The sequence below is a fragment of the Aptenodytes forsteri genome, unplaced genomic scaffold (assembly GCF_000699145.1).
Source record: "Aptenodytes forsteri isolate BGI_AS27 unplaced genomic scaffold, ASM69914v1 Scaffold130, whole genome shotgun sequence".
Classification (NCBI taxonomy): domain Eukaryota; kingdom Metazoa; phylum Chordata; class Aves; order Sphenisciformes; family Spheniscidae; genus Aptenodytes; species Aptenodytes forsteri.
The window spans coordinates 249,385-272,413 of record NW_008795133.1 but is presented as its reverse complement, the minus strand read 5'-3'; the positions used below and the strand labels follow the sequence as shown (position 1 = coordinate 272,413).

Sequence of the window (23,029 nt, the reverse complement as noted above, 5' to 3'; positions counted from 1 at the left end):
CATGAAGACTTCAAAGTGATCACAGCGAAAGCAGAGAAAGTGCCATCATATCCTTCAGGATGAATGCACACCTTTAAATTATCTGTTCTCTTCTTATGGTTTTCCTAGCCCTTAAAATGCTTTACTACTATTAGAGACTTTTCCCTTGTATTTACACAAATGAGAAGAGAGTCTATCTCTTGTGGGCATGGACATGTCCAACTGTGAAAGTTTATGCAATTCATTGGTTATATTAATCCCCATAAATTCTCCTGTACCAGCCTATTGAAGGAATACATCAATAAGGACCTTTACATTACAGGCCTTAGTAGAAGATGATGTCATTTGCATACGTAGGACTTCAAATGTGAAATGACAGAAGTAGTAAAGTTTAGAAACAAGACATCCAAAACCTTCACTTTTTATACCTTTGATTTTTATTATACTTAATATTATAAACAGTACAGTTTGAGAACTGAGAATTGAGCTCCATGTTGAAATGGTGATAAAATGAAATACACTTCATACCTGCGCTTCTTAGGTTAGGGTCTAGGTCTGGCATTTCCTTGGATGCTTCTGGACTGACGCTGTAGATAGATGCTCCTGCTTCACTGACAATGCTGAAAATTAAATGGCAAATAATCAAAAAACCACACAACTGAACAACTGAAAGACTTAGCAGGTGACTTAATTGAATATTTGGGTTTTTTATACAGCCTCATGTTTTAAAAATATTTTTAATCAACTGAATACTTATAAAAGTAAGACAGTACAGACAAAGGAAAAGATCTCCATTTAAGCCAAAGCACTCCTGACCTGCAGCATCCATTCTTTTTCCATTCTGGCCCTATTGTAAATACACACTGTGCACGATATCAGCCCCTGTAGTAATCTTACAACAGAGAAAACGAGCACAAGAAACAAGTGTTACCAGAAGTAAATAGGCAAACTAAGTTCAACAAACAAAACAAAAACCTACCTGACAATTTCATTAAAAACACCTAGATTCTAAATTCTAACATCAATTAAACTATTACATGAACCCAAGTCATGAGTGTGCACACACACTGTCTAAAGCTAACTGCCTAAAATACTCAGAAAAAACCCAACTTGATACAGACTGAGCCACAGAGCTGCAGCTTGCTTCTCAGCGGCATTTAATACCGTCTTCTCCCCACTCTCGCTGCCATCCCCAAAGAAAAACACAGACTGCATGTCTTCAGTAACTTAAACTACAGTTCATGCATCTGCCGTACACCTCAAACTCATTCAGTAATGATGATAAACTCACCCATTCAAATCACAACACATAATTAAAAACCCTCGAGTGCTCTAGTTCCACTCAAGAGAAAACAGCAACCAAGTATTCACAGGGTAAGTTTATTTTCAGCTGTGAAATTTTGACACCACTGAATCAACAGTATATTTCTTCAAATAACTTCAACAGAACTTGAATTTCAGGCTGATAATTAAGGCATCGTACAGCTACTGCACTGGAGAGGAATACTGCCAGTTTCAGAACTATTTTCAACTTTTACTATTCTACTCTTAGAATAGCCTTATCTTCACCATAAGGAGGGAAACCACAATCCTTAAGAACCAGACCTTTCAATAAAAATCATAACTTTGCTTTATATTGTTTTAAAATCAGACTATAAATTTTCCTTTTAAGAACATTTGGTGGGTCAATTTTTTAAATAAAGAAACTGATATCTAGAAGCCCCTCCCTTTAGAAAAAGCTGGAGAATAGCTCAAGAGATAAAACACATTCCCATTCAATGTGCCAAGCACGTTAACAGTAAACAGTGTAAAATGCAGATATAAAAGGTAAGAATTTCTTACTGCTGTTTTTACAGATTCCCCCCGCCCCAATCAAAACTGGAATTTGGTAGAGTGCTGTACACACAAGTCAGATTTTATAGTTACTCAAAACTCAAAAGAACATTTCAGTATTACAGACAGACTGGATCTTCCAATAAATACAGAGAATAAAATCCTCTTCTCTTTTGTATTAGCATAACTCCAGACCCATTCAAACAACTGGTTTAACAGAGCAAAAAATTGCTCAGACCAGCTGAACGAGGCAAATGAAAATGAAACTAGTTACGTGATCTTTTAAAAAGATTCAGTATTGTGGGCATTCCTTCACTATAAATGACATTCAGAAAACAGTCCCATAACAGAATTCAGAAATATGGTCATATCGCAAAAACCTAACTGCTGAAAAACGAAGGTGTTGACAGAAGCCTCATCAAACTGATTTTTCTGATGAACGGGTAGTTTAAAGAACAATGCAGCAGAATGTATTTCTTAACCTGTTCACACCTAAAGGCAGCATCTGGCAAGCGCTCCCTTTTTGGAAATTGCTTCCAAAAAGCCACACATGTTAGCACATACTTCTAACAGCTTTTAACTAATCGCTCTTCAATCTCTTTGTATGCTAACAGATCCAAAAGTTAACCTCTCAGGCAATTTCTAAATTTAATACATTAATATTACACTTCGATAAACAAAATTTAAAAAAAATCAGTTTTGCACACGTTTTTACAGTGCTGTACTATAAACTGTATTACTGCATGCAGCTTATTGCTTGATCCCTCTCAGTATTTTGTGCAGTGAAAAAACAAAGTGGCATGGATGGGAATTTTAACACGCTTGACATTTTATTGATTCTCATTAATGCTACACTAACAATTTTCAGAAGTGAGAGGAATGCAATAATACTATCATTCTATGGTAGTAAGTGACTCGTGCCAAATTGTAAGGTAGGTAGTACAAAAACTCCTTGCTAAAATGAGTAAATAAAATTAAACTCAGGATGGGCAAAAGAAACATTTGGAAAGAGCACATTTCCTTTCCTCAAGTGCAAGAACATTCATTCACCGGGGGGAGGAGGAGGGAGGAAAGCCAAGTAAAAATTTATCATCTCAAGCAGGAAAACAAGATATAAAAAGCACTTTCAGAAGCAGCGTACACTGGATATTTGACATCCACTCTGAGATAGTTTTGTATACGCATGCAGTTATTCTACAAAGTATTTGCTGTAACAGACTTGGAAAAGGGGTGAAGAATTTCTGCTCACACAGAACCCCACACCACTGCGCCTAAGACAGTAAAACCCAGACAGTAAATAAATTTGTTACCCAGAGTAAATGCATAGGGCCACAAACTCCAAAGAAACCATCCTCTGGTTTGTTCAACCATAGTCAACCAAGACTTTATAGACCTATTAGTGGCTGTCATGAGGTTTTACTTTGGTTTTAGCTACAGTGAGGTGGTTACTAATGTGACACTGGCACATACAATGCTAAAACATTTAGCTTGGTCACAATACTAAGATTACAAGCAAAATAGATTTGGGGATTTTTGTTTGCAGTTGTTCTGGATTTTGTTTTTTGACTAGACAAGAGTGTCACTTTAATTTAGAGACATTTTGTGTTTTTCTGTTTGTTTGGGTTTTTTTTATTCTAATACTCCTTTTTAAAAGGGTGATGCCATATAGGATATTTTATGCTAATTTAATGTTGTAAAATGCTCTGCATCATGCTTTCAAAGAATATACATATTTTATGTCAGGGCACATTAAGACAAAACCAAACCTGCTCAAATCAGTAGGGCACAGAAATTTACTCCAAACTACTGTGGTCCACACTGTTCTCTAACCTCCCCCCCCACTTTTTTAAAGGATACAATTTTCAGGAGAGTCAAAAGAAAGCCCTCATAAGAGTTGGTAAAAACTGTATCTAAAAATCTGTATACGTTCAGAACTAGAATTTGTTTCTACTTTGACTTTTTGAGCCACATAATGCATTAAAAAAGAAAACTAGACCCCCACCCCCTCATAAAATGAGATCCTTATTTCTGTGCATACCTTAAGAGGAAAGATTCTTGCACTAACCAAAATCTTAACAGTTAAAACAACACTACAGAAATTCAATTTTGCTATTTAAAGTCAAAATGTAGTAGCTAAATAAGCAAGTGGTCATAATATGATATGCTTATAATACATGAACGGACAAGTTTCATAAACTGCTCTGTAAATTAACAAAAAATAGCAGGTAAAATATCTGGGACTATGCCTCCATACTGTCTGCATCCCACATTACCCATCCCACAGATAAGGGTTTTTTCCCCTCAGCATCTATATCCAACTTTTTAAAATTAGAAGTGCCCAAACCACAAAGCCGCTACACAACATTTCAATTTTCTCTTTTTAATTGTACAAACAGGCTTGTTGCGTAGAAAGTAAGTTTTCGTATACTGCACCCATCTCCTTTACTTTTGTTAAGACACATTTTAAGTACTGTTAAACCAACATTAAATATATTCCACTAGCACCACCTGGTGGTCCCTCAGCTTTATGCTAGAGACCATGCCTGCTGTATTCTAAATACTTTAAGGAGCCTTCTAACATTGACTAGAGCAAGTTATTTTCTTACTCAGCTTAAATAAACATTATATATTTGGTATGAAAAGATAATTTGAAGACCTGTTCAAAACATTCAGATTTTCAATCTCTTAATTTTTACAGGAAAAAAGCCTTTCTTGTAAAAGGTAAAAAAATAATCTAAGAACACTTACAATTTTTTTTTAAATTCAAAGCTATTACATCCCTACAAAAATGCATAATGGTAAAGATTACATATAACAAACTAGATTTAACAACAGTTGTTTAACCATGTTACAATTTCATGTACATGCACATAATGGCACATTTTTTAAAGCTTACAAGGTTCTTTTGTAGTAAGTTTTCACTGAAAACCTTTTCAAAACTACGTGCAAAAATCTGAAGTAAATATAACAAAAAAAGATATATCAAGCTGGAGGCTTCTAGGGTTAAAGATGGATGCAGCTTCCTGACATTTTCATGAACCTCACCAACGTTTCAGACTATTTTATTACATTGAAGTCATTTCCCCGCAATCAAATGCAACACTGGATTAATAACCTACAGAGAGATAAAAAGTAACTTTATCCAACTTTACATAACTTACTGTTCCTACAATCTCCAAAACCCTGATTTACAACTTGAAGCCTTTAAAATAACATTTTATGAAACAATACCAGTACAAAGAAGAGACCAGCGTTAATACTTGGAAGAAAATCATGGTCACTCTAAAAGCAAAGGGTATGTCAAGCTCAAAATGGGCCCAGATTTTCATATTTGGTCATAAAATGATGATCTGCCAAAATATAACTCCCTTCCCAATCAAAATTTAGTAATTGTGGTTAACTCCTCTAACCCAACTTTTTACTTATTAACTGATAAATATATTCCTCATAAGCTTGTGGCAACAAAAGCTAGAGGCTCCCACAAAGGGCAGAAGTACAGAAAGGTCAAAGGATTATTCAGTGTTACTTACTAAAATAACTGGCTTAAGAATTACCCAGGACAGAAAAAATAAAATGAAATAAAATGACAAAATATTTGCTAGAAAAGAATGTTACATGTAGAAGCTTGATTGGAATGCTACAAGCTTTAATTACATTGATAGATTTAGTGATTAAAAACAAACTGAGGAGGGGCAGGGCAAGTACAGGCTCAAAAGAAGATTGGGCTATTTCATGAATGAGAAATCCATTGGGCCTTATTGAGAACACAGAAGTCACAACTAGCTCCAGAAGAGCCTAAAACCAAAAATGGCTGAGAGCTACAGAAGTACTAGAGAAATAAGATGTCCATGTCTGTTCTTATACGTCTCCCTACATACCCATTTTTGGCGACTAATGAAAACCACCTAGGCGAGGTCAAAGAAGCTCTTCATACGAAACAACAATATTCCCTTTATTTACATTTTGACTTGTGTCTCGCTCTTTCCTCTCCTGTCAAGCAGGACAGTGCCCATGGCAGAAGTGACTTTGACAGCCCCTCCAACTCCTCCTCGCCATTACCAACATCAAGCTGCAGGCTTCTTGCTGTCATGGGCAGAGTTACCTGCCCTTCCCAGGGACTCACGTTCGGGTACGTGAGCACGCCAGCCCTTACGCGCTGTGCACAGCGCAGTTCCTTCTCCTGGGAGGTCATGAATATGGCCGACTGGAGACTGCAGTTCAGTGCAGGCTGAGCGAGACGCTGTAATTTATTCAGCCACACATGCTCCGCCACGGGAACAATAGGATACCAGGCTTGACAGACCCTGGCTCTGACACAGCTAAGCCATTACTTTTTTTTTTTCTCTTATGAGGAACATATGTCATGGAAGTGCAAGATAAAAAGATTCTGGTATATACTCAATAATGTATTCAAAGAATAAAAAGCCCGAAAAGATTTTTAAAAGCCTGTTCATTCTGACAGATGAGATTAAATTCAAAATCTGGTCTTTCCCCCACCTCCAACAAGCTAGTGGTGTGGCAAAGGAAGATGTTAGGATCATGGAAAGATTATACTAGAAAGCGGTCATTATTCAACAGAATTAAGCCAAAACCCATATAATTCATCTGTGCTTTTAAATAATCTAAAAAGATGTAGCTTTAAATTTTAACAAAATATAGAACTCAGGAGATATTCCAGTATTAAATACATTTTCCAATGATAAAATATACTATTAGATAGGAAAGGAATTTTCATCAAATTTCCATTGCTTCATTCAAAACTTTTAGTCACTACATACCACACAAGTTTTGCTTATGTGGAAGTCCACCTTTCAAAATCAGTCACTTTAGACAAGAGGTGTTATAGTCATCTTTTGGAAAAATACCGGAGGAAAGCTCATAGTGACTCACAGTGAAGCCATTCAATTAGATGGCGGGAGAGGGGGGAAGAAGTTTATAAGAACAGTTCCTGTTCAGAAGCTCCCAAGCACACAAGAAGTTAAGCCCACAAAGTGTCTTCAGACAGCACATCAAATGATAAGCTGTGATACAGACCCCACATTGTTCCTCAGCCACATTCTGTAAGTTTCCATAGAAAATATTAGGTGAAAATCTGCTTACACCAGTGTTTTGAATTCACAACAAAGTCCATAAATGTTTCTACCCATGTATGAATGAATTTGCTCAGTATTTCACAAAGTTTACCATACAAAGAAGAAAGTAATCTTGTCCTGACCAACTCAATCTACTTTTTAAAGTAAAAATTATTATACTGTTTAAAACCAGGAAACTCTACCATGCAGCAAATCACAACACAGAACAACAGTATGTCTTTCAGTCACAAACCCTACTTTTGAAACAGCTTGCTGACCCTACAGCAGGGACAATAAATAAGCACCTTATAAAGCAGCTTCTGAAGTGACAGAATTTCAAGGCAACTATGCTTGCATTAAGGATTTTGTTTCCTGTTCAGACACAAACGATATTTAGCACCAGTCAAGTTGATGGCTTTCCTGGTAGACAGCATAGATCTTTAGAACCTACTGAAGAAAAAAGAATTAGGCCTGTTTCTATCAGTGTTTAGCAAGATAATCTAATCACGGTTTATATCATTGCTTCAAATAATTAATAGTGACTTATCTTAAAATAACATTGTCTTCGAACAATATTTGATTTTCCGTTTTTCCAGTATGCTTATGCAGAACTAAACTTCACCACAGAATTGAAGTATGAACTTTCAGATGAAGAACAATATGCAAAAGAAAAATTTAATGGTTTGAAATACCAAATCGTAGTCTTTCAACATCAGATAAAATGCACAAATTCCTCAATGTCTGTTTTATAAGAAATTAAAAGGAATACAAGAAATCAAAGCCAGTTTAACTAAAAAGACCTGCATTCAAATCTCAGAAGAAATGTATGACGAAGACTGAAAAATTAGTAAGTATTTTAAAAAATACAATTATTGAAATAGTTGTCTTCAAGTATTACCCACTCCCCTGCAAGCTGGGAAATATTAGGGCTAAAAAAGTCCAATATTTTTGACTTTCACTGCTTTGGAGTGTAAAAGAGAGCTACGTGTTGATTTTACATTCTAAGAGCATTTTGCCTGTAATCAAACATAATAAAAGGATATTTCAAACATAAGGACAACTATGTTCTGAGTAACGCAACCTGATTGCCTATTTGTTAGCACAAAACAGGTTTCAAGAATATGGGAGGAGCAACTGTGGCATAGGATCTGAAAAGCTTCTCCTTTAAACAAGTTACTACTTTGGAAAACGCGGCCCAGTTCTACTAGCTTCCAGGTTTGGATGAATGCAGAAAACGTATCCCACAAAAATATTTCACTGATTACAGAATCACAAGAGTTCAAAATTTTCTGATTTCAATTCCTCAACTACCATCATTCCCCTCCCCAAAGAAAAGTGGTGTGAAATTTCCTGCCATTAAAACAATAAGACGTTGCTAGTTGCAGCAGAATGAAATAGGTTTCAGAATTACTGCAAGATATAACAATGAGTTACCATGCTTTGATTGCTTCTGTATTAGATATAACTCTATGAACCCCTAAATCAAAAACTACTTACCGTACTACACTAATAAAACTAACTGTATAGCTACGGCCTGGAATCCTTTATTCATCTGTGTATGAACCATGTCCTCAGCACATCCCTGCGAAGGGAAGAATGATCAGATATCTGTCTTCGTCTTGTCTGAAAACGATGACATTTTTCAGTAAGAAAAGGGTCCAAATGGCAGGTGTCAAAGAGCTTTAGCTTCACAACTGGTGCTAGGAGGCAGAAAAAACAACAGCAGCGTGTGGCCATGTCAGAGCTGCACAGAAGCTGCCGTACAAGTGCATATCTGAAAAGAGCAAACCTCATAGCCTGTTAAATCAATCTAGTGCCAGATGCTGTTATCAGAACAAAACTGGTGCTGCGGATTCATCCCCAGAAGAAATACACGTCCCATGTCTGCAGTGAAAAGTGAAAGACCTAGGGTGGCAGGTCTCAAGACTGAAGGTGACAGTCACCTGTGACTGCCCCCACCGCTTTCATTGACAGTTTCAGAAAACAGGTCCTGTCATTGCTCATAAAGCAGCTGGAGCTGAAGCTCCTTTCTGCTCTTGCAGAGAGCTTTAAAATCTGAACTCCAGGTCCAAAATCTACTTCCAAGTTAACCATCCAACTAAAAAGCAGTTAAGTCATGTATTTTTACTTCAAACACTGTAGTATAGTAGGAACTTGAGAGAGAATTTAACTACTGCTCTTCTCCCTGTTGCAACAACATCATGAAGAGAAATCGTGGCAATATGGATAACATTATAGAATACAATATTACCTTAGTGTAAGAGGACAAGTTTAAAAAAAAAAGCACATTTTGTGTGATTAGAAATATGATAGCATTAAAGTAACTAAGCAGAATTAACGATAATTAAACGTATTGAAAATTTAAAAAGTTACCTATCTATAGCCAATTAACATTAACATCAGAACAAAGGAAAGACAGTAAAAAAAGGCTTCAGGACTGACATAGGAAATGAAAACCCTAGAGTCCACTTTTAAAAATAAAATAGGTATGAAAATGGGTATGGTCAAGACCACTCCTGCCAACACTCACGCAGTTTTACACAACTAAATTATCCCAATGACCTCAGAAGAACAAACCATATATACAATAGAGAAAAAATACAGCCAAACACTGACAAGATTTTACCTAACCTCTTTTTACCCACTGGGAGGGGGGCACAAGGAGACAAAAAAACACAGCTGATTTTGGCAGTCATGCTTCAAAAAGAAGAGAAACACTAGGTGATGTTAAACACTCGCATTTCATATATTTAGACTTTTGAAATGAAACTACCTAGATGCATCCATTAAGAACATGGCACAGTCCAAAAAGATGATTATGCTCCCCCAAAAGCCTAGCAAAACCGTTCCACATTGAAGAACTTGATGAGCAGCCTTACTTAGCCCCTGCCCCCCCAGTTCTCAAGAGCTTGGTGAAGCCAACAGGCCCAACACACCACCACGAAACACAGCAGGCCAACAGAAGTTGCAAGTCCCAGAGCAGAAGGCCACCACCAACGCTGCCCTGCCAGCAGCTCCTTCTCAGCTCAGCCAAGCAGAAACCTCTGCAGTGGTAGCACGTGGAGAAAGCTGGTGTTTCATCCAGCCCATCTCCAGCCACACAGGATCTTGCAAGAGATAAGACCCATCCTGGCTGCTTTTAGAAACAGTAGAGGCAAAGGGAACTCGGCAGTTCATGTTCATGCATAGTTATTCAAGTTGGAGCATTATAACGTACCAAGAACTAAGGTTTTGTGAACAAATAAGACTTTAAAAATAAAAGATTCCTGCCTATAAAGCAATACCTAGACTTTGCTAGTACCAATCTATATTTGGTGTTGTCACCAGCAGTTTATAATTGGGGAAACTGATATCTGCCTAAAGTCTGTCTAATTTCCAAACCAAAACCTTTCCCTTTTGCAGGCATTGTCCTACCCACACCACCATTCTCCTGTGGGACACAGGACATTTAAGACACAGATGACCCATTAAGGAGAGTCTATCAGGTTCTCCAGTGAATACAGACCTCTCAACCAGTTCATTTGTCAGCAAACTTCACAGAGCATTCAGATTTAGTCAAACAAAATTATATCAAGAAGTGTCACGTGTGAACAGTCAGTTTGAAATTATCTAGAAAGGCTACAAGAACATGCTATTCAGTTGCTATAATTGCTCTCAGGAATCATTTTTATCTAGTAAAACGGGCAACACAGATGCAGCAACTGTTGTGGCTAAAACACAGTTAGTTATGCAGACCAAAGGCTGGAGCTTAGAATCACAAACTCTCATGGAGACTTTGTCCCCAGAATGGAGCATAACTGGACAAGACCACAACATATGGAGCAAAATGCCTCTTGGAGAATGGCACCTCCAGCAACTGTCATTTTCTTTAATGCTCACTCTGGGCAGTTGGGAGGCAGCTCGGCCAGCACTGCCATGCAGCCTCCACAGCCTGATTAATGCAAAATTCTGACCTGTAGCTTTGGCTTGAGTCAGGCTTTATTCTATTTTTTTTTCCCCCCTTTCCTACAATAGCACTGATCTTAATACTTGATCTCTCCTTAGCAAGCTACCCTCTCTCCATGGCACTGATCCATGAGGGAAGGCTGGAGTCAACTATACCCCTGCAATTAGGGCTGAGCAATGCAACGCAGACTGCACATGTGAGGGAATCACTGATCCCCTGCTGCTGCTCCTCCCTCTTCCCTCCCCATCCCCCAGCATCTAGGCTGTATCTGACAACATCATATTAAGTATTTTTAAACTACAGACACTTCCTGGCACAACTTGCTGAACTCTGAAGTACCTAGGTTTTTCCACATAGAGAAACTCAAAATAAATTAAGCATTCTGGAAGCAGAATGATTGCTGGCAGGAAACTTCTTTGAGGTATTAAATACTAAGGAAAAGTGTGACCACATCTTTCTAGCCATGTCGTTTCTTCTTACTTTACTTTGATTTGGAATTCACCTAAAAAAAAAAAAGCTGTCTGCTTTAGTTCACAGAAAATACATTTGCCTCCTGTGTTTATTCTCCAGCTCAACATACTTCAGACAAATGTTATATAAAGTAAATGGTGCTTCATGCAGACCTTATCAAAATTATATGCTGCTATGTCTCAAAAATAATTTCTGCAAACTTAATCATGACAGTGCTCTTATAATTTTTAAAGTCCTCATTTGTTTTATTTCATTTTTTTTAATACAGGAAAAAACAGTTTGCTTTAACATTTTCCTATACTCTAGTTTAAGACTATTCAAAAACCTGACGCTGATCCAAAAGTGTTCCATTCTGTCCATCAAGGAAATTGTTTTTCTTCATTGGAAAAAGGGCTGTAAAACTGAGGTACTAGTTTAGTGCTTCCAGCAAAATCTATTACCTATGAAGTTTTCTTCATTGGAAAAAGGGCTGTAAAACTGAGGTACTAGTTTAGTGCTTCCAGCAAAATCTATTAATCACCTATGAAGGAACTGTAGCATTACAGTATAAAAAGGATTATAGCAACAGACAGGAAAAAAAACCCAAGAAAGTTAAGAAAAAGAGTAGGTTACTCATTCTTCAGGAAAAGGTAACTTTTTTCATGCAAAACAAAAAAAAATCAAATTAAGCTTGCTTTACCTTAACAAGCGTATTTTAATAGCTCAGCTACTTTTCTCAGACACAGATTTAAAGGTAAGAAGGTGTACTCAAATGTCTGTAGAGCAACGTAAGTAGATTGAGTGCTTTGTTATTAAATTACACATTTTTCTCTTTTTAGGCCTCTGGGGTTCTTTCATGTCTTCTCTGGTGCTCCTCATTGTCATAGTTTTAAAGTTGGGCATCTACAGCAAGAGATGCTAATCTGAATCAAATATCTCCAAATGAAAGCGAGCTAAACATTAGATATATCATTATTTATCCTTCAACCATTTAAAACAATGGATTCCATCTGATTTTGTATTACAAACAGAAGTATGTATCAACCTTGGTGAAAAAAACAGAAATAACCACCAAATCCCCACAAACTCGAAATGAATTCATGAATTGCACGTTTTTACAGAAAACAAATTCCATTAGTAAGACTGTAACCAAAAGGGGGAAAAAAACAACAAAAATAAATACCTGGAATTAGTGAAATAAAAGTTCAGTTAGGTAGTGCTATATTTGTTTTCCCCTTCTCTTAAAAGGGAATAATTTGTTCCCTCAGGTTGTGACAGATCCACACTGGAGACTTTCCATGAGTAATATCACTAGAACTGGCATAAACATATGCTGAAAGACCACTTCATTTAAAACACATTTTTCATCCAGTTAAACACTTATTATTATGGACTGAAATTTCTTGTGCTTCATTTCTAACCGATTACTTTTAGACACAAAAAAACCCCCCAAAACCTCTATAAAATAATCTTTTTTTTAGTTATCCAAATATGAAAGCATAGGATAAGATGGCTTTCTAGTTTTTGAAGATATATCCTTACATCTAAATCAAAAACGCAGCTAAATTATTTTATGTCCTTCTTTCTACACCACAATTTTCAAAGTGATTCTCCAGTCACAGGTATGTTACGCAGTACTTAGATACTCAATAACCTGCAATTCTAGCAAGAAAATACCTTAAAATAGTGTAAAGGTTCATTAACACATTTATATGTCTAATTACTTGTGAGTCCAATGACAAATGTTTTGCAGAAAAACATCTTGGAACATGCATCTTTTTAATCACGTTAACCCTCTTTTTGACCCCCCATTTTATAATGAGAAAGTCTCTTGGAAACATTTGAGGAGTTGTGGGTCACAGTTACACAATTTTAAACAAAGGCACTAACGAAAGTAAAACGGTTGACTCATCCTTTTCAAATACAACTATGTTGTTTTCTCTAACAGATGACAAAGTTTGCACCAGGAAGTTCATATTCAGTTTTTTCTTGGAAGGCAAAAAAAATAATAATCCATCAACAGCCCAACTTCCATCCAAAATCAAAACCCTAGAATGAACTACTGATGTCCTCCTTCCCCCACTCAAAGCTCTGTTCTCTCTCCCCATCTCACATGTTACTTCAAAATGAGAGCAAGTTATTTCAAAGCTTTCCTGCCGATTCATATCTGGGCAGCAAGAAAGGAAGGTACGCTGGAACTCAATTGAAGAGTCTCCTGAGGAGCATTGCACGGACACTGTGGATGATCAGAACCTACACTTGCGAATACTGGCACCCTATCGTATGGGCAATGGGCATCGACTCCAAACCAACTTCTCTGGAACAATCATTAGATTCTTATGTCTGGGTCCTGCAAGACAAGCCAGCAATGAAGAGTGAGGGTCTTGGAACGATTCTTTCAGATTTTGGAAACTGTCGAATGTCAGGGAATCATTGTGGCTGAAAGGCACCTCTGGAGATCAGCTAGTCTAACACACTTGCTCAAAGGAGGGTCAACCCAAGCAAGTTGCTCAGGGCTGTGTCTGGTCAGGTTTCAAATATTTCCATGAGTGGAGACTCCAAAATCAACTACATATTAACTTGGATCCTCTGTAGCTGAGAACTGAGATTTTGATTAATATTAAACTGAGGTTCATAATTTTTTTAATAGCAGTTTAAAAGTTTAGCACCATGTATACATTTCAGAAAAGTATATAACCGCCCCGGAACAGTGTCTGAGAAACAAATGTAGATTTAAAAAGTCAACACTCTGTTTTCAAACAGTGCTGCACTGAAAACTCACTAAACAATCCTAGCTTCCTCAAATGCTATAAGCAAAAAGAAAACCTGAAATTGTTCAGAAATGAAATGAATGGAAATGTGTGCCCTCCTGATTCCTGCAATAACAGAGTAGCCCCACTTAATTTTAAGTGTCTGATGTTACGCTGTTAAGATTATTCTTGCAGTTGATAACTAACAGCTGTTACTTAAAAAAAACCCAAAACAAACAACAATTTGGAGATCAGGGCTACAGAAGAAAAGACAACACAATACTAAAACAATAATTGTCCAGATGAGAACAAGAGTTTATCTGATAGAGACTCCATGGCAGCGCAGCAGTGAAGAGCCCGGAGGCACTCTGGCTGATGCAGACAACTCCTACAGGGGATTATGGAGAACATATGCCAGGGTGGGATATGCAGCACCCTTTAATACGGCAGAGCATCTTCTGCCCTCGGGCGCGTGTTCAGCTCTGCTGGCTAGTACGGAAGGTGACAGAGCCAAGTCTCATCCTCAACCTGCCCCTGGTAGACAGGCCAGTACTATCGCTGCCGTCAGCGTCTCCGCAGCCCTGAGCCAGAGCAGCATGAAGCTCACATTTGCACACCAACGTCGTTACATGCAACAACATGACTGAGATCTGCACGGTACCATTCCGGGGCTTTTACTGGGCAGGTTGTTATGAGGCTGAGATCATTTCTTATATGCACTGCAGCGAAGGGGTAACAAGCTCCTCCTTCACCATTAGTGCCAGACGGAAAAGAACAAGGCACAAACATTAAGTATTTCCCCCCAGAGAAAGGCTAGGCTTCCAAGTCTAAGCATAAATAAAAGTTCAACTAATTCAGATCCATCTTCTATTAAGAAAGTATAGATGTAGATTTCAATATTAAGGGTCTAATTGCCACTTTCCTGCACTTCTTTTTTTGCTAATAATTTGTGCAATTGTAGAAAGGTGAATCTAATCCTAAAAAGCCATGTAAATACTTCTAAAATACAAATTTGAAAATTATTTTCTAAAGTTAGCCAAAGACAGGTACGTTCAGAATTCTGTTCAAGAAGTTTTAACATTTTCTTAGAAAATATAAATAAAACCTTAAAATTACTAATACCACAAACTGGCATGTCCTGGATTTGGGTTTAATTCAAACCCTGAGAACCAGATCAAACACATTCACAAGCTCCAAGACTTAACTTCCTCTGAAGTTCATAAAGGCTCACAACATCACAAGCACCGTGTGGTTTATGCAATTTAATTGTATTAACTGTGGCACAGTAAAGAAGAAACCCCAAGCTGATATTTTGTCATTAAATCCAATGGAAACTAACTTCCAAATGCTTTATAAATAAGGAGTAGATGTGAGCTTAAACCTTACCCACATATTCCATTAAAATTTTGAATTTGAGAACTGTTTTAATCATTAAAAGCTTCAACTTGTACTGAGTACAAAACCTGGTATTTCAGATGACCCAAAGCTAATTTGCATAAAGCACCTCCCCCAAAGTTCACTGTACTAATTATAAATTTTAGTTTATCACAACCACCATTAACCACAAATTAGCTTGGCTTCATAATGCTTGTATTTAAGGTTGACCAAAAAGTAATCAACTTGGCACTTTCTGCAATTTTAGTTTATCCCACCCACCATTAACCACAAATTAGCTTGGCTTCATAATGCTTGTATTTAAGGTTGACCAAAAAGTAATCAACTTGGCACTTTCTGCATTGCATATTAAATAAAATATATTTACACAACCATTATAATCAACATTTAATCTGTATCTTTACTTTATAAAAAGCTGGAAGAAATTCCCTACAGACCATAAAACTGAAGAGAATCTGCTCTGAATTAGATGCCACCAGTTTTTCGTTCTTAGCACCAGAACAACCCTTCATTCAAAAATCCTGTCTCAATCAGAAAACATTACTCCTGCTAATGTCCGAAGTCCCGTAACCGACAACCTACTGTAACTGCTTTATCAAAAAGAAGCCAGCGAAAGGAAAAATAATTTCCCCTAACTTGCTCCACTAATAATGATCAGCAGCACGGCCTTTCCAGTGAGTGGTCTTCTCCAGAGACGCCAAGAGGTCATTAGGCAGTCTCCCTAAGGAGAAAGCTGCGACGGAGGAGACAGCAAGCGGCTGTGGACAAGCAGGGAAAAGAGACAGCAGGGTGCCGGCAGAGCCAGCCAGGACCTACAGGAGCAGGGGAAAACAAGAGGAATAGAGAAGAGGACAGCCTTAAGCATTCCTGTAAAATGAATTAAGCATTCCTTTAAAAGTCTTTGTGGTGGTGGTGTTAAGCTAAAGAAACGGGATATATTAAAAGGATACTATATCATGATTTCAAAATTATTTCATTTTAAAACATTCAAATTGACAATGTCTCTTCCTATGTACTCTTATAGCAGAAGATTAGAGTTAACATTTCCTTCAGCAGAGAGAGAATCACTGAGAAGTAATACAGGAATATCCAGTTTGATTTACTTAAAAATGACAAACTAACTTTAGAAAATACCTTTAATTAAAAAATGACAAAGTAACTTTGAGCTGTGATTTTACACTATGAGGAAAAATAGTCCAGGAACAAGTAATAAATGCATCACTGATTTTACTGAAAGCCCGCTTCCAAAGTATATTTACAGTACAACATCGTAACGCTGACAAGAGAATCACCCATGGAAGATGCATGTCTAAACTGTTTCCCTGAAACATTTATGTCAAATTCAAATGTCAAAATGTATTTTATCCAAATGTTAGTTCTAGTTCAACCCAGTAAAAGAACTGAACAGGCAGTAGGCATGTTGCCTTAGCTGCCAAAGATGTTTAACAAAATATATAAATTAATTAGGTTTGAGAGAGAAGTTTCATGTGAAAAGCCAATTTAATACTAGCAATAACTATAACTGCATATAGATAGCCATCTGCCCCCCCACCTCCAGGTTTTTTATTTAGAAAGCTCCACAGACAACTGAGCTGTTTGAATAGTATTTGCTGTTACATAAAATAATCTGATACAATTAGAAACTGGGATATTACTTGCAGTTGCAAACAGGATTAAGGTGAAAATGTTATTTCTATGTGAGCAACAAATTTGCTTTCAGGAGTGCCGGGTGTTTGAAGGAGAGCAAAATAACTAATGTACAGAACTGCTAGACAGACATGATTACATTTACAACTGTACATGAAGCCACCAAAGCAACACAAATCTCCCAAAATTGAAAAGGAACAGGAAAACCAGCACCACTCTCTCTTCTCTGTCCTTTCCCCTCCACTTGCCCGTTGTTCCCAGTGTTGCTGCTAGGAGGGCCTGGTACTGAAGAAGGTGCTTCACGTAGCTTGTGCTTTTTGCCGTCTCCTTTCAGACGCACTCTTTCCCACCTCCGTATCACCCACCACGACAAATGGATCATTTCTCCTTCCCTCCACTTACTCATCATTGACAAAACTGCTGGGATCCAGTTATAGAAAGGAATTATCCTCAACAGGCACCTTCAGTTACAACAGTCTGACACTGCAGTCATCTAAATCTAATCCCTTTTCAAGCTGAAATAACCTACTCAAAGGCCCTTTGAGACACACAGCACGTCTATATTCTCTGCCTCTCATGCCTTGAAAACATCAGAAGTACGCTGAAGCATCTCCTGTTGCTGTGGCTTCTTTCAATGTCATTCACGAAGCTTTTAAGACTGCCATACACTTTGTTGATAAGAAAAGTTAAATGAGTCCAGGCAAGCATAGCCCTCAGTTTCACACAAAATTACTCCAAGTGAAGGTGCAACATGGGTAGCACTCACTCCCACACTGCCAACAGCCTCTAAGAGCCGATAGCCTGAAATCAGGAATAGAAATGACAATTTTATGTAACTGCAGAAGGAAAAAGCCCTTGCTTTACTGACAGGCACGTTGTATTTGCTTTTCAGTCCCGGGAGATTCTCAGGCTATCAGACACTTAGCAGTAATTAACATTTAATTTCCAAATCGCCCTAAAATCCAAGCCATTTTGTCTTTTTTTTTTTTTAAATCAAGGTTTGTAATAGTCGCTCTCCTGGTACTGGGGGAATTTGTTAGCAGCTGTACAAGTGGCAATTTCCTGAGGTTTACTACTCAAAACAAATCTGAACATATTTTCTGAGGGAGACTTCTATCCAAACTTCGGATCTGCCCACAAAATTTCATTTTTACCAGATCTCAACAGTATTGATACTTCGAAGAATAAAGAAACTTTTCCCCACTAATTAATAATAAAGAAACTTTTCCCCACTAACAACAGCATTTGTGCATATGCTCACAAATAGTTAAAATAAATAAATAAATCTGTATATCACATCTCACAACAATAAAGGAAGCCCAGTAAGAGCTGAAATGCAGAACACCAAATGTGGCTTCACAAATGAATAGGTATGAAGTTTGGCAGAATCTTAACTTAAGTAAAAACATATTACTGGCAACCTCACACAAATGGAAAAATGCTTACTTCTCCATTAGGCTCCTACAGAATGTCTACTTGAAGACAAAACACTATCCAAATATACAACCAGGTCAGACTGTGCAGTAACACTCACACTTAGTACCTCACAAATCAGAGGATACATCTTGTATTTATATAGTTTTAATCTGGATGCTCTCAGTATTAATCACACTATATTTGGATGTTTCCACTTAAATTAACTCCTGACAGGATTCCACAAGTAATTCCTGCTGGAACTTTTTTTACATAGTGAGGAGCCTAAATGAATTCTCCTGATCTTTACTAGTGAAAATGTACTAATTGCCACAGCTATTTCATGACAAAGTCACTTGAGACACACAAACATAAGTTTCTGATGTCTCTTCATACTTAAGAGGCTAATAGAGTAATATCCCAAACACCACAAGCATCACTTATTTTAGAAAGGCAATATTGACACAAATCATAAATTAACATTTTAATGGTTTTAATTTACATTAACTTCTCAGTATAAAGATTTTGTTAGCATGGCGATACCAGACTAGTGTGAAGCTGTGCTACTTCATCTCAGGCAATGGGTAAATGCTAGCAGTGTACAATGCACAGACATGGGTAACAAGAACCACACTGCAAGTTTCCGTAATCAAAGTTCTGCAAATACAAATGAGAGGGAGGATTTCCTATGAGCAATTTCACCTATTTTAAATATGAAGTTTCTGGGTCTTTCTACTGTTTGTTATTTTCAGGTCCAAACCCAGTGATTTTCAACCTGTGGTTCACAAGCTGCTTCCAAGGGGTTCACAAAAGACACGGAAGAAACCAGCCCACTGTCAGTGGGCTTACAGTCTCTGGAGTGAATTCTACATTGCCACCAGCGAATTCTCAACGGTCTGCAAATCCAAAATACATCAAAGATCCACCATCATTCAGCTTAGTCACTATCTAACCTCTCTCGGATTCTGTTTGAGCAGGTAACATCCAAATCTGATTACATTCCATTTCCACTACAAGAGAAATGGAAGTGACCACACATGCTGTTACTTCAAAGAAAAAAAAACCACCTAAAACTACAGAGGCACTGAACCATACATGCTAATTTTGGAAGCGCTTAAAACAGTGCTGCAGCAGCTTACCTGAAAGCCTAAGCTTCTCTGGTTTGTTTGAGATCAGTACCAATACCAAGTTTGGAACATTTAAGGCTCACATCATTAAACGCTCACAGTCCTAGCTGCATATGGAGCATGACTAATTTTCTTCGTGTGGTGTCTCACAGTAACCAACCAAAACCTAACCTTTTAAGCCTTATGATGAATAGACAGCATTTTAAAACATATTCTGGAGTTACACGGAACAAGCATACTTCAGCTCACTCCAGAAAAGAAAAAGGTTGTATTGGGAAAAGACTCATAGATGCAGCTGTTGAGAGTCTGTCTCCAATGCTCACAGTCAGAAGCAGTAATATGTCATTAGGTCACAATTTTCAGCTGAAGTCCAAGCCTCAGTTTTAAGCTTGGACTGCACACGATCCATTCACACTCACAAACGATTAGGGAAGGGAACTGAAGAGGAGAGAGAACTGTTCTCTTGACATAACCTGCTGCACTGAAAAGACAAGGAATGCACAGCTCAAATGAGCTCGAAGCTGTACAAAGTTCCCACAGACTGTACTTCAGTGCCTCTGTCTAGAGGAAGTACCTTGTTCTTTCTGCACTGCTTCCTCCACCAGCTACCCAGTTCCTCAGGCTTCTTGCATTCCTCGAGCCATCCCTAGACCTTGGCCACCACTCAGACACCTCTTAACAACAGGCTCCTCACCTTCTCCTGCCAAGAAGTACAAGGTGGCACACACAGTGCAGAGATCTGCACACAACCTTTGAGATGTAGACAATGACTCGAAAGTTTCATGCTTCGGTATCTCTACTGATACTCCAAACATCATGTGAGTGAGTCAACAGCCATTGCGAGGAAGGGTGGTTTGGTGACCCTTCAGAAAAAGAAGGATGTCAGACCAAATAAGAACACTGATTCTGGGAGAAGTGGGCATGTTATAATATCACCTGATGTTATGTTCGTTCCGCTAAATAAGATCTTCCTGGAAATCTTTCTTTGAAATTAAACCGATAAGAGCCTTGTGGTGTTGACCAAATGGCACATAAAAACGTCAAAAGTTGTAACCACATTAAACAATAACCTAAATCATTTCAGTCTGAAATAAAAAAAAAAGTTATTTTAGCATGTTAGGTACCCCACCCCCTCAAAAATATCAGACGCTCAAATGAACTAGTTTTGTTTCACTGTAGCAATCTAGCAAATTTAAGATCTAGTCATCCATTTTTCTTTAAATCTATTAAATCCTTCTTCATTTCTGAGCTTTGCAAGTAGCCTTGAACAAGAGACTTTAGGCCAGAGTAATTTTCATTGTCATCATAGAAAGCTCTTAAGAATGGAGATTGCATTGGAAACACTGACCAGCACACAACGTTGAGTGATAAAAACAGTGTTTTAAAGACTTCTACTACTGAGTCAAACACACCCCAAAAATAGAATCCCCTAACTCAACAGTATAGTTTTAGTAGTTCTATGCTGAACATTAAAATCACTGCTACACGTATTTGGTAAAAATCTGATTGCATTTTAAGTGAGCTTTAGGAACGAAACGCCCAGTCATGCTCTATGAATATACCCCATGCAATACCCAAATTCCAAAACTGCTCCCAGGGGACCTGATGGGCACACTCCATGCAGAAACAGTAGCACTTGTTCATTGCATATCCTTTGTGTGGCATCTCTCTGTAACCTTTTCCCTTTCTAACATGTTCCTGTTTTGTGCTAGTAAATATATTTGGATGGTTCTCCCTCTTCACCTGACTTCTGTTGTACTGCAATACCAGATGTCTTCTAGCTGATTATCTTAAAAAAAAGAGTGTTTTCTTTATCTGAAAACAACAAAGATCTACAAGAAAACAGCCTGTGTACAAATTACTGCTCAGTGGGGAACATAAAATAAAACTGAAAATAGAGAAGTCACCTTGCAATCTAAATATAACAAATCACTTCTCTGATAAAAAACAAAGGGGGCAGAGAGGAAATAATGTGATCAATTTCTCATGGTTATCATCTGATTTGCAAGAGTCTGAGATCAGTACATTTCTAATTGAAGAGTATGCAAAGTTGCCCTTGAACATATTGTCATATGCTTAATGGCTTTTCATCCTAAAATCTTCCCTAATTTTACAGAAGTGATTTTTTTTTTGTTTGTCTGTTTAGTAACCTTTAAAGGTCTGAAGAGATTTACATATTGAGAATACATAACTTAAAAAAAATCACTGCTTGATATTACTGTTACTATGATTTTCTCTTCGAAAGAGAAAACATAGAAGGGAAGTTACATGAATAACTTTCCTCTCTCCCCCAAGACTGTTTTCCCATAGATTGCCCTGGACCCAAGTCAAACGACATGTCCTAGTGTTCTGGAGAAATGGGCTTTTTCCTCAAGATTTAGATTTCTTTTGCTAGTTACATTTACTTCCTGACCCCCTGCCTTCACATTGCTAAAGTCTAGACTACACATATATCTTACTTTTTTCTGAACTTAAAGGAATTCATAATCTCTTTAGCTACACTGACATACTCCCAATTAGTCCTTGTTCTCATCTTAAAAACTGTGACGTTACTTCTCTGAAATAGAATTCAAGGATGGTTCCAGAATTATGTCAAGTGTATCGCTTATAAAGTTTGTTTTAAAAAGTTTCAAATTCATGCTATACAAGCCAGAAATTATCATCTCCTATTTCACCTGTCCCACTGTATCTTCACTGCTTAGCCATTTCTTTTTCTCCCCTCAGAAAAACACAGCTAGAGATGGTACTGGTGTCTACGGTAAACTTTTAAAATAAGCAACAGAGCTGGGGCAAAGGGGAATCTTTGCTTTCTTGGACTGCTTCAAAATCTAAGATGACTTCTGAATTTCCCCTTTTGAGTACAGTATAGGTTCAGCTCAACATAGATACCAGTCTGTGGATGCACCAGGAACGAACATCAGATACTATTTTAAATACGGACACTTATTACAGCCCATGTTGTGCCGAACAGTAGACTAATTACTACCTAAAGTTACGAACAATCAAGAGTAGCAGAAGAAGTCTCTATGCAGAGTGAAGTTCCAATTTACAGGACTGTTTCCTGTAAATATAAATACACACAAAATGATTTTTCATTTGAAGTGTGCAGGATCATGAGTTCTTACTCAGCTGTGGTAAATAATCACAACAGAAAGTAACTTTTAAGGGACAGAAGACTGTGGCTGGAAATCACTACATAATTTAAAATGTTTTCACTGACTATGTCCTCTCCATGCACATTTTAAACCTGTTTGTTCCTCAAGTTATTTCTTCATTGTTTAGGACTTCTCATGACTCCACTAGAGCTTGAAAGAGATGAAGGCAGAACAAAGGTTCTTCAGTGCACATTTCAGACATGTGCATTGTTTCCGCCAAATATGTACTCCTCTTGCCAAAATTTTCCAAACTACTTTCTAC

At 37.6% G+C, this 23,029-nt stretch overlaps 1 protein-coding gene across 2 annotated transcripts in view; it reads right to left on the bottom strand.

The window, feature by feature from the left end:
* The window catches only part of SRBD1 (S1 RNA binding domain 1), a 133,337-nt gene that overhangs the window by 68,562 nt on the left and 41,746 nt on the right, over positions 1 to 23,029 (bottom strand). For both annotated transcript variants that reach the window (XM_009278384.2, XM_009278386.2), the window contains exon 16: positions 508 to 599. In XM_009278384.2, the coding sequence (XP_009276659.1) occupies positions 508 to 599 (92 nt within the window). The remainder of the gene's footprint in view (positions 1 to 507; positions 600 to 23,029) is intronic.